Source organism: Etheostoma cragini, chromosome 13 (assembly GCF_013103735.1).
Source record: "Etheostoma cragini isolate CJK2018 chromosome 13, CSU_Ecrag_1.0, whole genome shotgun sequence".
NCBI classification, from domain to species: domain Eukaryota; kingdom Metazoa; phylum Chordata; class Actinopteri; order Perciformes; family Percidae; genus Etheostoma; species Etheostoma cragini.
The window spans coordinates 5,706,790-5,724,990 of record NC_048419.1 but is presented as its reverse complement, the minus strand read 5'-3'; the positions used below and the strand labels follow the sequence as shown (position 1 = coordinate 5,724,990).

The window sequence follows — 18,201 nt, the reverse complement described above, 5'->3', positions numbered from 1 at the left end:
CATATGTGAATATACTTTTTTCTATTTTTTTAAGGTCTTTTACAAACAACTTAAAATACCTATGCAGAAATCACAAAGACCATTCAATTCATTCTGTTGAGAAAAAAACTGTGCCCCGTTTTTCTGAATTATGAGATAGCTCAGAATTATGTAAGAGATCCTCTGCACGGAGTAACCTAATGTTGCTGCTGCTGGTTGATTGCCAAGGCTAAAGACCAACAATATAAGGCTGTTTAAAAATCTAAGAATACATTAATTGAGATCACTCAACTAAGAATGCAGCATTAGCAGCTAGAGGGCTACATTTATTTTGAATTTGTAAAGAATGTAGTACTTATTCAACAGCCGAAACAACAAGAGCATGACTATACTCTAATAATATATTACTCAATTGAAATTTATTCCATGATGCAAACATAAACGTGTATGGATACACCTGCAAGTTCCTTTGTTGATAGTGTGAGTTAAGTGCTGCATACCACCAAGTTTTCAAAAGAAAGACTAGCACGGCTTTCGAGGCCCCTGGGATTCTGAGGCACTTTCATGCTTTGTTCGGTTAGAAATGGAATAGGATGTGAATTATCTTGACAAGGAAACTCTTTGGCCGGGCCCAACAGTGCCATTCTGCCCTCTGCTGGTTAACATTTTGTACAGCACGGGTCTAGTTCCTGGTTGATGGGATAACACGCTTTCGGCGACTCTTGGCTCATCACGCAACATCAACTTTTGAAAGCATGGAATTAGTAGGTTCTTAGTTTACCAAAGAGACACAATCGAAAATAACGTTAAAACGCAACTGTTTCGGTTGGAGGTTTTGCCTAAGGCATGGCTCTGTAGACTCTTGCAGGTTTGCTCACAGTAGGCTTGCCAGCTTGCAACCGCCAGCTAAGCTAGCTAACTTGCTAGCTAGCAACATTGCAGTCCAAAATGACTGACTGCTGCGCCGCAGCGAACTGTAATTACCAGCAAGGGGAATCCGAAAACTCCCCTCCACTTTTCAGCTTTCCTTTGGATCCGGAGCGGTAAGAGTTGTTCTTATTTCATTGAAATATGGGTTAAAAATAGCCACTGAGCATGCTAAATGTATGTGTTAGCTATCCAATATTAGCACTGGCGTTAGCTTAACATCATGTTGGCTAACCGTGACACAACTCTGTCGAAAATGGCGCAGACTAACGTTAACGTACTCTTGAAAGAAAAGTCCATGTGAAATAGGCTCCGTTCAGTCATTCAGTTTCGGAGACCGACACCATCGTAAGATATTGACTTATATAACTTCAAATTTGTGTTCAGTTAAGCCACAAACCAAAAGAAGCCATAGTTTCAAACTTTTTGCGCTGTAATTTAAATAGCTATCGGTACACGACACCCACCGTCTCGACAGTGTGGTATCATTACTAGAAGAGGCGACGTTAGCTTAGCAACATAAAATACCTCATTGATAGCATAACTGTGGCTATTTCCTTCCAAACTGCGTTAAAATGACACATAAATGATGCAGTACAGCTCACTGTGAACACTTTCTGTTAAAACTTATATTTACGTAGTTTTAACAGGTTGTGTCCCAATGAATAAATTGCAGTGTAGCGCCCCCTTTTATACTGGTGTTACCACTTAAGGAGCTGTTATTTGCTTGTTTTGAGATTCATGTAGTATTGTGCAATTATAAGAGTGTATGTTACATAAAAATCTGTTCGGTAGAGATTTAAGGACTGTGATTGAACTGCAGCTGCAGTTCAGCTGTCTGTATCGCAGCACTGTGTCTGCGGAAAGGAAATGTAACCTCTAAGCCAAAGGAAAGAAAAGATTACGGCGTGAAAATATTTCAGTTCCAGCCCTGCAGTTTGTAGTCTGGCCTTTTGCTCGGTGTTCTCGTTATGAATCAGATACACGTCTGATATTGTGTTAAATTAAGAGAAGTAAATCTCATTTTCATGTGGTGAAATTTATCCCCACTTATTCCGTGGATCCATCAGTACAATCAGTAGAGAGAGAGAGAATGGATTGTATCATAAAATATGGAATGAAAGCAAAGAGCTCACCTAAAATTGTTCGGTTTTTCAGCAATAACTTAGAGCTTTGCTCTTTCTTTTTTTATCATTACCAACATAAAGGCAGAGCTGGGTGTATAAGTGGGTGTACCAAATCCATGCAAATGTTGCAAACATAACCTCTTGTAGCATAACTGCACCATGCATGTGAAATAAGCGTCATTAGCATCTCTGACAAACAGAGTTGTGTACGGATTATTGGTTATATTTGACTAAAATGTATCTGCAGAGGGATTAATCCTTTCAACATAGCAATTGGTAGTTTTTTTTTTTGTTTTAGCTAGCGTACAGTAGTTTGGACCAATATTATAATCTTGTGTCTGACTCTGCATAATGTATACACTTGTGATATTATTTATTTGATATTATTTATTTATACATATATATTATTTCAGTTCCCTATTTCTTCCCACTTCCCTCAGTAAACACGTTGAACTCGCTGAAATAAGAAAATAGTTACCTTGTAATAATAATTGAATAGATATTGTTGCTGCTTTTTTAATTTCTTGTGCTTTTATTGTTTCCCTATCTTACAAATTAGATCAATAAAGTAGCCTAGCTCACGCAGTCCTGTAGCGTACCATTACGACCTACTACTATGGTGACATTTAGTAATGCAGAGTCACTGTGCTCACCCACAAACGGGTGCATCACAATGAATAGTGTCAAAGCAAACTGTTTAACAAACCTCATGGGTTGGTCTGTTAAGTCTTTATTTAATATATTTAGAGTACAGAATGTTAATGCACGAGCGTTTTGACTACGCTCAGTTTAATTCTAAGTCTATGGATTTGACCCCAACCATTTGTCATTCTTCCCCTTTGTTTTTCAGATGCAAACAATGGTTGATCAACTGTCAACGCCCAGATTTGGCATCAGAACCTCCGGAGCAGTTGCATAAACTGTACAGACTTTGTGCAAAGCACTTTGAGCCCGCTGTGATCGCTCATCAGGTAAGATGCTATGCTAACCTATTGTCCATTACCCTGTGTGTGTTATTATAATAATGTGATAATTTTGCTCCCTGTTTTGTCTTTCTTATAGTACCACTAGCAGTATAGAAATACTGCAGGCTTATAACACCTGTTGTGCTGTTTTACAACTGCAAGGATAATCTGGATTACAATTTTGTTAGAAACATCTGCACAATCTAATACGCATTAATAATAGATGGGCCGATAACTTCCCTATTCCGATTCTTGAACTTGCTTATCGGCAGATACAGAGTACTGATCCAATACCAGTATGTCATATATTGTATGATATTTTAACAGCTGTGTAATTATACTACTATCCCTGTATGGATGTGATATGTTGTCGGTCTGGCTCAGGTTAAACTCTTTCATGCAGTTTGACAGTCAGTCATAACGAAAAAAGAACATGAATAAACTACTTTAACCTAGATTTTCTTTAGGGCTTTATTACGTGGTATTGTATCGCTGCATAAACTCCAGTACCTCCCGATACAAGCGTTTTAGGAAGTATCTGAGCTGGTATCGGAACATCAACAACAACAACGTTAATACAAAACACACACAGGTGTTTTTGATGTTCCTTATCCAAGAAACACATTTGTGCAATCAGTGATGTGATGCACACACATCACATGTAACTCAATGGATTAACACAAGTTGATGTGTTTTGTGTGTGTGTGTGTGTGTGTGTGTGTAAAATGTGTTATAAAATAATCTTTCAAAACACTTTGGTTTCTTAGACAGTTTGTTAAAAGTCCTTTTTTTAAATAGTTATAATATGAAATAGTAATAATGTTAAAAATCAATAATGGTCTTGTTATTAAACATGTTTGTACCTAGTGATGCCCAGTGCTACTTTTATATAGTTATATTTCTTCAGCCCAATATGATATGGTGCGATCTTGTCAATGGGAAATTTGCCGTTTTGCATAGAATATTAGGGATTGCTTAAATGTAGGATCTCCTGCTTTTTGTTTTTAGAGCGCCTCCAGTTTTGTCTTGACGGACGATGCTGTTCCAACAATATTTGACTTAATGCCTGTGGATAATCAATCAACCTGCAACAGAAAAAGAGCTAGAGATCCTGTAAGTCTTTTATTCAATCTTTGAAATGTCTCTTAACGTTTTCCATCAGACATAAAGACACTAAAAATTTAAACCTGTAATTGTCCTTTCCATCTACCTAGTCTGAAGAGGAACCTACCTCTGTGAAGAAAACAAAAGGTACAGTAACCGGTTCACTTCATTCTGTAAAGCCTTAGTGTGTAACATTTTGATATTATTGAATGTCTATTACATTCAAGCCATTGCCAAATGAGTTGCTACAAAGCTAATTAAGACTATCAGCTTCACACAACTCTCTCTGTATTTCTCACTGTGGCCATGTTCAGAAGATTGTGGTGTCCGGTGACTTTCACCCAAGGAAACTCAAGTGAAGATAATGACCTCTTCTGAAGAGTCCATGTTTTTTAATCATCTGTGTAGTCCTTAGCTACTAGCACTATAGCTTTAATAAATCCCTTTATTTAAGCCCTCTATTGGAATGTCATTGCCCCTTTTGTGAATATTTATTCACTAATTGAATTAGCATTTTTTAAATCATCTCTGCATTTCAATAAGATGTTTCTCTTTCCCATCAGAAGACACAGCAACAACAGAAGGGACTGGGAAGATTATTGAATTACCTGGAGAGAACAGTGCAGTGCCTGAACTGAAAAAAGAGAACCAAACCCAGGAGGATGGAGCCAGCTCTAACGCAAAAGAGACGCTGAAAGTCTATTTCAAGGAAATCCTGGCACTGACCGGATTCAGCATAAATGGTGCAAACATCAACACTGACGAGCCAATCGGAGGTGCGAGAGGACAGCAGGCTCTCAATCGTATCTGTGTGGAGAAAATTGACAGGAAAGAAATCCTCCAGTTCAGTGAAGACCTTATGCGGGAAGAGATCCAAAACAGCCTCAGACAGGCACGCTTCTTCTCCATTCTGCTTCAGGATGTGACACGCATAGAGGGAAAGGACCAGATCCCAGTTTTCATCAGGTCCGTTACAGTAGATGGGTTCCCACAGAAGCACCTCATTGGGTTCTTACCATGTGACATGGATGTAGAGAATCTGTTTTACATGCTTCTCTCAGAGTTGCGTAACAAGTGGGGGCTGAGGATGGAGCACTGCAGAGGACTGACTTATCTGATAACGGGCATCATGTGTCAGAAAATGCGAGACCTTACCTCCAGGATTCTGCAGGAGTTCCCACAAGTAGTTTTGTCACCAAGTGACCCATATGCCTTCAACATATGGATTATTCGCTGCATGCCTGTGCCTTCAATTCAAAATGTGGCTAACACTGTAGAGGAGGTGGCCTTGTTACTCAAGAGAACACCAGAGCTGTGCACAAGATTGGAGGGAAAGATTCAGATGACATATGGGCATATCAAAGGGGAGGTGGGCAGGATCAAGGCAGCCATCAGTGAGAATTGGGAGTATGGCACTGACGCCTTCCAGACCATGTTAGACATTCTGGAGCCATTCCTGAACTGCATCAATGAGATGATTTCAAAGGTAGATGAAAATACTGCTGAACAGATGGCCAAGCTCAAGCCAGTTTTGAAAAATTTCAACTTCATCATCACACTTGTTATTCTGAAGAACACCCTCTGTTGTGTTAGTATACTCAACTCGAGTCTCAGGGGAATAATTAGCATCAGCAGTACGTTGCAGTACACCATTTCCAATGCCTTAAAGCTGGTAAGCAAATACCAACAGGAGCTAGCAATATTCCACAGGAAGTGGTTTTCAGATGCAGCTGGCAGAGCCAAGAAGCTGGGAGTGGAGGTCACTAAACCAGACGGTGATCAAGGAGACACAGCTGAAACCCCATTAGAGGACTTTTACAGGGAAACCATAAGCCGGCCTGTCTTGCTGTATCTCGTTGCAGAGGTGAAGAGAGTGTTCAGCACAGAAATGGTGAGGATTCTCCGATGGCTTTCGTTAGTGCCATCTTACATGGCTGACCACAATTTCAGCATCCGCAGGGATAAAGTAGCAGATGCTAACTTAAACAACCTTGCCAGACCTGACACATTCTACGAAGAGCTTGGCTGCTGGGAAGTGAAGTGGAGACATGCGAGCAAGCGCCGGATCCTACCAACCACTGTGTTTGCTACACTCAAGATTCCAGATATCGGGTTTTACCCGAATGTGCAGAGCCTGTTGCGGGTGTTGGGCACTGTTCCATGTGTAAACGCAGAGGCAGATGTGTACGGTCAATACCATATGGTACTGGAGCGGTGCCACTCCTACCTGAGAGCCACACCAGAGGACCAGAGACAATGCAGCATGGCATATGTCTACGTGAACCAGGATGTGCACTTCAATGTTGAACAAATGGTGGAGTCCTACGCCCAGAGGCATCCAGACATCCTACAACTGCTGCAATCGGTCAGTAGATTTCACAAGCAGAATACATTTTAAATTCCATCGCCCTCTTTGGTGATGAAACAACTGTTCTACTTGAGATTACATCATGCTTTGTGTGTGTTTGTTGCAGGATGATGACTCCAAGGTGAAGCCTCCCCAAGGTAAGGGGGCTTTGAAATTATTTAACATTTATCATAGGCTAGTCTATCACATAATATACCAATTTAAGGGAAAGTGTTAGATAGAGATAGAAACAGAAACAGAGTAAAAAAAATAGAGCTGCAGACCAAAAGATGGGCAGGAGACACAATGATTGCCACATCTAAAAAGTTTTTTTGGAATTTACTGACTACAGGCTTGAGTGAAAATAATGTGGGCAAGATGAACAATATTTTTGTTTAACTTTGCTTATTCACTAATGTGTTTAACTGTAATGTCAGTTTACAAGCTCATTGCCACCTCTCGTTTCAGTGGCATCTCATGAGAACCATGCAGAAAAGGACACTGAAGAAGAACTGCAGTTTATAAACCTAGAGATGGATGCTGAAAGGCTTGTGGAGCTGAAGTGTGCAGAGACTGATAGAGAAGCTCTTAAATCTGCTTTGCAGGCTGCAGTGACAGCTGCGTACAGCACTCATAGCAGGAAATGTAGCGATGCTTCTGCTCAGGAAGGAGAGGTCGAGTATGTGACCAAGTCAGAAATGAAAGAAGTTCTCACTGTGTGCGAAAATGCTGTCAGGGAGGGAATCCTCTTGGAAGTTGGGACTTCATTCTTTTCCTTGTTCATTGACAGTGTTGTGAAGTTTGGGAAGAAAGACTACCTCCCACTTTTCCTGAGGTTTGTGGACAGTTTTGATGTCATGCGATTGGAGTTGATGGGATTCCTTGAGGCTGATCTGGATTGTGATGCAATGGTACAGCGTCTCCTAGAAGTCGTTACAGTTGAGTGGAAGCTTGATTTGAACAACTGCAGAGGGCAAGCATACCTAGGCTCCGGTGATGTTTCCTACAAGCTGAAAGCCTTTGCCTGCAAAGTCCAGGAGAATCATCCTCTAGCTATCAGCACCCACTGCTCTTCATACTCTTTCAACACATGGTGGTCAAAATCCATCCCAGTGCCTGCTGTGAAGAGAGCCCTGGATACATTTGAAGAGGTTTTGATGTTTTTTGGCAGCAGTGCTACTCTTCAAAAACAGCTAGACCATGTGATAGCCTATGGCCTTAGAGAGAGCTATGAAAAGGTCCAAGAGTTTCAGGGGACGTTCTGTGCCCTTTGGCAGGAGAAGCATGATTCTTACGAGGTGTTTGTGCAGATGCTGGAGCCCCTAGTTGAATGTCTGGAGAAAATAAAAAACAACCCACAGAGATGGAAAGCCTCTGTGTCTGACCAAGCTGGGGCACTCCTCAGCAATGTGATGGAATTTGATTTCATCATTGCTATGGTGGTCTTGAAGAATGCATCCTCTTTCACCAGAGAACTGAGTGCGGGTCTCCAAAAGGACCACTTCAGTGCCGCTTCCCAACTTTGTCAAATCAGTGGCATTGTGGCAACTCTAAACCGAGTAAAAACAAGTATGAAAGTGTTCCACCAGAACTGGTTTGACGAGGCCTGTGCAATGGCACAGAGTCTGAGAGTGCAGATTGAAGTGCCTGAAAATGCTTTGCAAAGAGACGGCATGATGAAGCCAGTCGGCTTTTACAAAGATGGCTTAAGTGTGCCCCTAGTAGATAACCTCATCAATGCCGTGAAGGATCATTTCTCAGAGGACCACAAAGAAGCTCTGAACTTCCTCTCCCTAGTTCCATGCTCAGTAACAGTGAGTTACATGTTTGAGAGCTTGAAGTCGAAGCCTCCACTCTACAGCAGTGATCTTCCTGATGCTGACAACTTCTTCACAGAGCTGTGCTGTTGGAGAGTCACATGGAAGACCAAAGTTGCGTCTGTGACCATCCCGGGCTCAATATTTCACACATTGCGCCTGCCACTAATGCAGTACTTCGGTAACATCAATGCCCTGCTGAGGATTATGTCAGTGTTACCCAGCACAGCACTGGAGGACTGTGGTGTCATAATGCGGCACAAGAGGTTCCAAGAGTACCTGAGAAATACAGATCCAAAAGACAGGTCCCCGGGCTTAGCTATGCTGCAGGTGGGCACGGACTTCAGCAGAGACCTGGACCGCATGGTGACCCAGTGTTTGAAGGTTACTCCCCAGGCCTTAGAGGGTATATGTCTGGTACGTGCTTGTATGTTTTCTTAAAAATTGCAGTGTATTACGTTTCTGGTTTATGATGTTCCTTATATTTCATTGATTATATTAAAGACTAATTTTATTTACCTCGCTATATTCACAGGACAAGGAATCCAAAAGCATCATCAGAGACTGTGAAAATAATATGGAAGGTATGGTTGATTTTAATTTCATTTATTATTGACTCCTAAGTAACAAGACCACAGGACTTAACAGTCTCATAGTTACAAAAAAAGTAACTGTCTTGTTTGATTACAAAGCAGGTTAAGGCGCTGTATAAATACTGTGAAAATATTTAAGTAGTAAGTAAGTATCAAAATGCTCAATCCAAAGGGAAATGTGCAGAGAAACAGGCTGTATTCAGAGACTGTCTTTAAACAAGCAGTCAGAACGTCTGTACAGTTGTGATGTCACAACTATACTTTATATAGGTAGAAAGTGCAACTACTGTACAGTTATAGTCATTCCCCAACTGCAATGACGGGACAGAGAATCCGAGAGCGCAGATGTTGAAGACCCGGAAACACTGACCAATCAGAGCAGACGGCTTTTTCGGGAAACAGGTGCTAAAATTTAGCTTTTCGGACAAAAGGTGAATACAGGTATATTCAGACAGACAGGATGAGAATAATATTTTTTTTTTTGCACGTTAAAATTAGCATGATGGACCTTTAACTACTGCCCAAGTGTCGTTTTGTTTTTTTGTCATGACCATAACCACTGTTGTCTCTATGTTTTCTCGCCTGATATATGTAGTTGATTGTGTCCAGGAAGAAGGTGAAGAGATTAGAATTCATCAATCTCCTGACAGGATGGAGGACCAAAGCATGAACCCCGCAGAAGAGAATGGGCACTCTGGAGATAATCGTCAAAGCTTGACGACGGTATTCAAACTTGCCACATTACTGGGGAAAAAGAACCTCAGTCTCTCAGACCTCTCCGAAGAAGACAGAGAGCTTTTCATGCAGGAGCTCAGCATGTGCCGCTGGTCTAAAAATGAGAGCAAATGCATACCTTTAATAGGTGAGGATGAAATGGTGAACCTCCTCATTAAAGGAATCAGAGATGTCATACTGAAGGAAATACAGGAATCACCGTTCTTCTCGCTTATCACTGACAAACCTGTTAAAATTGCTGACAAGACCCACCTTCCTGTTTTTGTCAGGTATGTTGGAGAATCTGCTCCAAAAGTAGAGCTCATGGGTTTCTTGCCATTTGATGAAAACTGTCATGTTGATACACAGGCAGAAAGCCTTGCAAAGATTCTCACTGAAGACTGGGGCTTACCAATGTCTCAGTGTCGTGGACAAGCATTCATGCACTTGGGCTCGGGTTATCAAAGCCTGAAGAAAATGTCTTTGGATTTCCTCAGGAGCTATCCGCTCGCCGTTGTAACACCCAGTGAGTCTTGTGGCCTTGCCCATTGGCTGGCAGGAAGTGTGCCTTGCCCTTCAGTAGCAAAAATGTTGGATATCACAGAAGACCTGCTGCTGTTCTTTGATGAATCTCCTTGTCTGGAGGGACAGCTAGCACAGGCTGTTGATGGGCTTTTGAATATGCCGAGAGAGGCCCTGGATGAAATGCCAGAAACCTGTTGCTCGAGGTGGAAAAAGAGAGAGGACTTCTTTGACATACTCGCTGACACATTAGAGGGCATCCTCAGCTGCCTAGATGCTGTTAGCTCTAGTGGCACAGGTGCCAAGTCGATGCATGCACAAGTTCTCTCCACCGCTCTGAGAAATCTGGATTTCATTGTCACCCTTGTGATTTTGACAAATGCTTGCGCTCCTCTCCGCAACTGCAGCACCGTCTTCCGCTGTGGAAACCCTGCTGATATTCTTTGTGAAGGGGAAAAAATCCCCTCAATTATAGAGACTCTAAGCAAAATGTTAGAAAATGTGAGCACACTGCACTCGACTTGGTTTGAGCAGGCGTTCCAGCTAGCAACCAAGGTTGCTCCTGAACAAGTGTGCTTCTCAGAAGAAGCCAACAGCTATGAGTCTCCTGAGATATATTACAGAGAAAATCTGAGTGTTCCTCTCCTCAGAAGTCTCATTGATGAAATGAAGTACAGCTTCTCCGACAGCCACTTGAGGGCCCTGTCGGTCCTGTCGTTACTGCCCTCCTGCAATCCACAGCCCATTTTGCCGGAGTCCACAGACAAGCCATTCAGCCTCTATCTTGCAGACCTTTTGGAGCCTGAAGCGGCCGAGCAGGAAATCAACGCGTGGGCCGCTGTCTGGAGCGAAAAATACCAGGATGCCGCTCCTCCATCATCCATCGCGGAAACATTGGTCCACCCCGAGTCAAAGAGCCACCCAACTGTTACCTCAATGCTTCGGCTAGTAGCTGTCTTGCCTAGTGTCAGCATGGAGTGTGACCTGATGAAGACCACTCTGAACTCAATGAGGGATCTGTTAAAACACACTGTATGCAAAGGCAGCAGAAAGGACCATGTGGTGCTCCTCTTTCACTGCACAACACTGCAGAGACTGCCGGAGGTCATTGAGAGATGTATGGAGGTTGACCCAGAGAGCAGTCCATGTCTTTCCCAGGTACATTTTCAAATGGTTTTGTGATTGTGAGTGACATTAATTAACCATGTGTATAAGAAAACAATCCTATTTACAGCCGTTCTAATCAGCACATATTTTTTAAGGTGATGGGAACTGTCCAAAGACTAAAGTTGGAGAGTGGTAAGTTCATTCATGGCAACATGATTATCAAGAATCACTATAGTTTTGATTGTAATTCTGAAATAATCAATAGAGTTGTATAGGTGGCATTAACTTTATTATTATTATCTTTTAACCAGGAGGTGTTAAAGTGAACCTGGCGGCACCAACAGAATCGCACGCCTCCGCTGTAGCAGAGAAGCCTGCTGATGACAAGGTAAAATCGGCTGACAATGAAGTGACGTTGGAAGTCGCACAGGGACCGAGGAAAGCAGTGTCTTTCTACGAGCCTCAACTGCGTGAACAAATCCTCAAAGAACTGTGGGACTCTCAGTTCTTTACATTTATAACCGAGCGGGCTGTTGAAATTGACGGCGAGCTCTATGTCCCGTTGTGCATCAGGTACTTGAACAAAGAGGACATCCAGTGTGAGGAAACGCTGGCTTTCATCCCTTTCGTGGACGACCCAGTTGTCCTCGCAGATGCTATTGAGACTGCCCTGTCTGAGAAGTGGGGGCTCAACATGGAGTACTGTAGAGGGCAGGCCTTGCTGAGTGTTGGTGAAGTAGGAGCTCAGATGAGGGCTGTAAGTTTAGCAATAGCTAAGAAATACCCCCAGGCTGTGAGATCGGTCAGCTCTGCTTTGTCTCTTAACGTATGGCTGGCTAATTCCTCTCCCGCTGAAGAAGCCGCGGACGGAGCAGTTCTCATAGGTAAAATATTACATTGGCTCACAGAGGATGTAGACCGCCAGAACAAACTAGAAGACGTGATCCTGCACGTGTTCCAGCACGATGAAGTCAAGGGCAACGAGCTGAGGGACAAACTCATCAAAAACTGGGAGAAGAGTCATGACATGCACGAGGTGATGGTAGACATTTTAGAAGCCGTCATGCTCTGTTTGAATGAGCTGAAAGGGGACGGAAGTACTTCAAACCAGCAGCAAGCATCACAGTTTTTCGATGCGATCAGAAACTTTGAGTTCATCCTGTCAACAGTGGTGCAGAAGCACATCCTGAGTGTAACTCAGAAGCTAAGTCAGGCTCTTCAGGGCAAACCCTTAGATATGTTACTCGCTGTGAATAATTTGCCCGATCTCAAAGCATCCCTCAATAAACTAAAGAGTGATATTGACATCCATCACAAGGCCTGGTTCGAGGAAGCCACTAAGCTGGCTTGTAAACTCCACGTGACCATGTTGCATTCAGTGCTTCTTGAGCCATTGAGCGAGTTTTACAAAGAATCAGTGAGCATGAAGGTTGTGGAGCACTCAATAGCAGAAATTGACGACCTTTTCACAGAAAAGGTACTGGATACCCTGAGGTGTCTGGAGATTGTGCCTTACGCAATGTCCAAAGTAGAAACCAGCATTCTTAGTGGTCTCGTGTTCCGCCTGTACAAGGAGGACTTGCCAGATCAGGTCTCGCTTCACACTGAGATGAAGTCGTGGAAGGAGAAATGGTTGGATCCCCTGGCAGGCTATCTCCCAACCACTGTGCTCGATACGCTCAAGGCGTCACAGATAAGAAGTTTTAGTAACATTGAAACTCTGCTCAGACTCCAGGTCATCTTGCCATTTTCAAGGAGGGAGAGCAACTTCAGGCAAGGAAAAAGGAGCTTCCAGGAGTTCATGCTGCAGGAAAAGCGATCCCTCACTGAGCTACATCCTCTGTAGGAGTTGTAGGCAATTTGAGCAATGTGTTTGAGATGTCACCACCACCATACTTAAGAACTAATGTTACTCAACCCTAATTGAGGTCCCAAGTTCTGATCCCAATCTTTCTGTGTACATTATTGATCTTGATTGATGATTTTTTTTTTTCTCGTGCAAACCAAGCCCTGCTATGTGTTTATTTTATTTTTTTCTGTAGTGTGTACAGTTGTACTGCCCAATGGGACCAATGTCTTGGCAAAAAAAGCAATGCTTGTGTGCCTTGATGCGAACGAATAAGTCACCCCATGTATCATTAACATTCGGATGTTGAAAAATGTCCCATTGGCGTTTACAGAGTTCTGTATCGCTTTCATGAATTCATTATGATGATTAAATTGCACCCTTACCTTTCCTGGGCACAAGTAGAAATGGTTAGTTCCATCATGTCTTCTGATGATTAATCATGTTTCCTGTCTCTTTGCAGGAAAGAATTTGCTGTAAACGTATCTTTTGAAAGAATGTTTCCTTAATAGGAAAACCTTCATATATATTTGTCAAAAAAGTAATAAAATGCTCCAAAAAGATGTTTGGGATTTTATGTTTCTCTTTTTTTTATTTCAAGCTAGATGTGCAGTAGGCTTTCATGTGTTGTCATGCCTGCATTCACATCTGTAACTCAACACAAGATGGCGCAGTAGGGCTGTACTTGTCTTAAGAGGAAATAATCTGCTCATAAGTGCCATTCTAAATATGTGAATATACCTCTCAATTTTATCACTAAATGTGATTTGTAAATGTTAACTAATACCTAGAAGGAAGGAAGTCCAGGAGGTTACTAGCTACTTTAACTTACACAGTTGTATTTTTAGCTTGACTTCTTTGGTAAACAAAAATACACAACCGCCCAGAACCTGTATGAGGATTATTATTAGTATTTTATGATATGCGTTTGTTTATTATAAAGTTAAAGGAAGGGTGAAAAAAATATAATGAATTAGCAGTTCTATGCTCATGGGGCATTTCTATTGTTGCCCATACAGGCTGGCAGTGTTAATGATTGCTGACTGAAAATAGGAACTTCACTCTCCAGGGTATAAAGTATTAAATAAATTCTTGCATGATTCACTTAACTGATCATAAAGCATGTGGGTTTAGAGGGAGTGTCGTTAAGGTCATACAACCACTTCATTATCTCAATGTGCCTGGTAAATATTTATTTTACAATTACCTTTTGTCTGCAAATAAAGTGTAAGATCTCTGCGATGCTGGGTATGTGTTTGACCGGTTGGACAAGCATTTGTCAGTAATGCAAAGCGTGGCGTTCGGGCTCCATTGTGCTTTGGTTAATATGTAATTTTTAAGAACAAGTGGGTTCTGTGGCTCTGCTGTAGCGCAATGTCTGCCTTACTTGTAAATCATTTGCTATGAATTCCAACCTTTATAAAAGGAATTTCAATAACAGCTACTGTACTGATACTTGGCAAGACACTGTAGCTGTTATTGTGTTTGGCTTTATTTAAGCCATAAGTTATTACTTTTATCATGTAACTGTTGGCAAATGGAAATGTCCCACCAAATGTACTGAATTCAAAGCTAACAAACATGTTATAAACTAGATTGTTAAAGCAACGACAAGAGGGAACAGTTTTCACCAACTTTAATTCATACATATATGTAAAACTATGTCTCACAATGTATTTCATGAATCAAATGCAAGCAGTATTTGCCATAACTACAAAATATAGCATCAAAAAGAAATCTTTCTTCAAAGAAAAGTCTTTGCCTGGGAAAATATAAATTGTTTAATCTGTCTCCAGGAGGGAATCAGACCTGGGTTATATAAAGGTATCAGTATGATATTGAGAATGTTTCCTAACCAGTTAAAAACTCCTTGCAACTGCTTTAAAAATGCTTTGCATTGTGTGATATTTGAATCCCCTACCCTGGTTTTATATATATATATATAAAACAGCTGATAATAAACAGATGTGATGAACTTAAGTAATGAAGTAACTGTTGAAGCTGCACTGACACAATACTCCAGGGCTTATGTAAGTCACTTTTAATTCATTAAAAGTTAAAGACATGATCCCAGCTCACACAGCTTTTATGAAAAGAAAGACTGCTGCTGTTGAAACCCTTCCATATACTGTACACACACTTTGTGTTTGTCGACAGGAAGCCACTTTATCTTTAACACTGATAACCCCACTGAGTGCACTTTTTTGTTGTTGTTGTTGTTGAAAGAAACCTGCACTCATCCTGTGGGCTGTACCAGCAGATGCCCTCCCGACAAAGCCCTGATTGTCGGCGGTCAGCTTAGTGTGAAAGGAGCATCTCCGCGTCCCCGCTCAGCTGCTGAGCCAACGGATCTGTCTCCGCTGCGGGGCCTCACTGTAGCCGCATCGTCTCATAACCTTGTCTCTACACTCTCCGCCAAGAGGGCCTTATACCTCCTCCAAGCTGTGTTTTATTTATGTACACTTTGGATGTAGAAGTCTCAGGTGCCGTCCGTGTGTTTGAGCATAAAGAACACATCCTCCATCTTTAAGCAAAACAAGGTATTGCCATAATTGACCCGTGCACCAGGTTTCCTGCTGGAAGTCAAGGTTCTGCACTGATGTAAGACCCGTGGCACTCTGTAATCATGTCCATACACAGCCAGGATATAACTACACTCTGGAGGGGAAGACACAGGGCTTAAGTGGATTTTATTTCAAGGTTCCCTTTCAGGGAAAATTGGCAGCGCAGGCCCAGAATTCAGATCCTCCTAGTATTACGAGCAAAACCTTTGGTTTGAATTATTCAGATGTCAACTTGTTGATTGCACTCTTAAAGAGCAATTCATTTTTACTTGCCGTTGCCAAGCTTGAGGATTTTGAACTGTAAACGAAAAGTGAAGGATTGTCTTCGGTGGGTATGTTTTGCCAACACTGAAGTGTAGAACAGATTATCCGATCATGAAGCAATAAAAGTAATTTGTTGCACAATTGCTGACGTGCGTCACTTCATTGTCTGAGAAGAAAAGTGCTCACTAGGCTACCTGGTTTGGACCGGTGCAAAAGCATCCATTTCATTGTCTCTGGAACATTGCTCCGAGAACAATGGGCGTACGTTTTCATTCCGCAAAGAAGTGAGCTTTAAACATTCATAAGGATGCTCTGGTGCTCTCACGCCTCCGCCAACCACAATCTAACAGACTATATTCATAAGAACCAGATGTATCTGCACAATTTATCTATTGTACTGTTTAGAAGCCTGCAGCCAGGCTGGTGCCTGTCCTTCCTCAATCGCTCTTCGGCTTTGTGTTTACCAGGAGGCGTGAGCGGAGAGCGCCCCAGACTGCTGAAGTCATCCCACACCCACATGGTTCACCTCCCCCCCCCCTCTGCCCTCAGCACCTTTTATCCTCTTCAGCGTCACCTCTTTAGACGCAGTAACATGGCTTCACACAGTGTGATAAAGGGCCTGCGTGAGACAGTCCTGCCACCCTTTTTTCTTTTTTTTAGATTATTTTTTTGGGGCTTTTTTTCCGTGAAAGGTAGAAGAGAGAGAGGGGGGGATAACACGGACTCGAACTCTGGGCCGCTGCAAAGGCCTCAGCCTCCATGGGGCGCACGCTCTTAATGGGTGAGCTAGAGGTCACCCCAGTCCTGCCAACCTTGACGCTGGAAGCAATGTCTCTTTTATAAGTAAAATACACCCCCAAATATAATTCATGTGTTCACTTTGTAGTTATGTATAGCTCAGTTGTAATTCATGACTTGGACCGGGTAAAAGTATGGAGCCTTTAAAAGGACATGGGGATTTTCTTTTCTTCCCCTGCACACTAGAAACTGCGTGCACAGGGGAAAGGTTTATTGTGTGCACCAGAAAAAAATTAAAAATTCCCATGTCCCTTTAGGGCCTCCATATAAAAGAGACAGCCTGCAGTGATGATGTCAAGCAGCTGCTCCATAGACAGTAAATAACAACAGCAACAATAAACAAGATATTTAGTGGATTATAGACACGTTTTCTAATTCACAGCTGTAAATGCCGCACTCACATTTAAATATAACTCATGACAGAATTTCCATCGATGCAAAATCATGTCATGGGATAAAATCATCAACTAACGTGTTACTCTACTTATTTTTATTTTAGGTGACTGTAGTGTGTGTTTAAACGACTTAATCGCTGGAGTGAATCAATATGTAGTCACAATGCAGTCCGCATGGAGGGCTGATCTGGTGTGTAGAAACGGTGTCCTTCCGTTGCACTTCAGCTCCTGGATCCAAGTGTGCTAGGGTTTAAGGACACTGAGGCCCTTGGGAGGGTGAGTACTTACTTAAATACTTTCCTTGATGAAGGCCCCCACGACCGAAACACGCTGTCTTGTTTTAATGATTTAGCCAAGAAATATACCAACATCAGTGTTCTTTTTAACTACCCAAAATAACATGATTGATTCCACACAACGCTCTTTGGCAAGGACAAATCTCTACTTCCATTAATTTGGGGGGGTCTTAATCAATTTTATAGCTTTGGAAAAACAAATTGAAGTGATTTGGTAATAGTATTGTCTATAAATTGATATATTCCAGTCTGTGATTATCCATCAACATACATTCCTTTAATTTTAGTCTAAATAATTCCTAATTTCTGCTTTTCTAACTCAAACATTAAGTATAATTTCCTAAAAAGTAGGTTTATCGACCAAAAATTCCCAAAATAACTGTAAAACTAAAGTTAATACATGAGTGTTACGTAGCGCCAAATGTCCATAAGTGACAAACATTGAAAAAAGGGACAAAATCGCATAAAAAAAGTTAATAACATTGATAAAAAGCATCAACAAAAGTGTTGATTTTCAATTTTGACAGGAAGACGACACAAGGGTTAAACGTTACCCTCCCGTGTGCCTCCATGTCCTCAAACCCTTAAATAAATATGTAATCCATAATCTGTTTTAGGTGGGATTTTCCCTTTAAAGCCTGTTTGGTTGTCAGAGCTTGTTTTCATACAGAGAACGGGCTCATTTAACCCAGATTTATGACGATGTGGTGATATGACTGGGCCATGATGTGATTAATTAGATGTATTACTGGAATCCACTCCTCTTGGCTGGTTAACCCATAATGCAGGCAATGTTTATACCCTCAGCGCAAACCAGAACGGTTGGGGGGGGGTTG

At 41.9% G+C, this 18,201-nt stretch overlaps 1 protein-coding gene across 2 annotated transcripts; it reads left to right on the top strand.

The window, feature by feature from the left end:
- Positions 1–612: 612 nt before the first annotated feature.
- On the top strand, positions 613–13,612 carry si:dkey-250d21.1. Of its 2 annotated transcripts, none has more exons than XM_034890713.1 (11): positions 613–1,022; positions 2,884–3,004; positions 4,007–4,111; positions 4,213–4,249; positions 4,666–6,467; positions 6,577–6,607; positions 6,918–8,683; positions 8,802–8,850; positions 9,455–11,253; positions 11,358–11,394; positions 11,514–13,612. In XM_034890713.1, the coding sequence occupies exons 1-11, from the start codon at positions 928–930 to the stop codon at positions 13,046–13,048; spliced, it is 7,377 nt and encodes a 2,458-aa protein (XP_034746604.1). In that variant the 5' UTR covers positions 613–927; the 3' UTR covers positions 13,049–13,612. The 2 variants fall into 2 exon arrangements, with proteins under 2 accessions (XP_034746604.1, XP_034746605.1); XM_034890714.1 differs by having other exon boundaries at positions 614–743.
- Positions 13,613–18,201: the final 4,589 nt, after the last annotated feature.

Excerpts from the sequence above, each read along its gene's own strand:
- si:dkey-250d21.1 (XM_034890713.1), top strand. The coding sequence starts at position 928 with ATGACTGACTGCTGCGCCGCAGCGAACTGTAATTACCAGCAAGGGGAA. Across the intron at positions 4,250-4,665 it reads CTCTGTGAAGAAAACAAAAG|AAGACACAGCAACAACAGAA; the intron begins GTACAGTAACCG and ends CTTTCCCATCAG. Across the intron at positions 8,851-9,454 it reads CTGTGAAAATAATATGGAAG|TTGATTGTGTCCAGGAAGAA; the intron begins GTATGGTTGATT and ends TGATATATGTAG.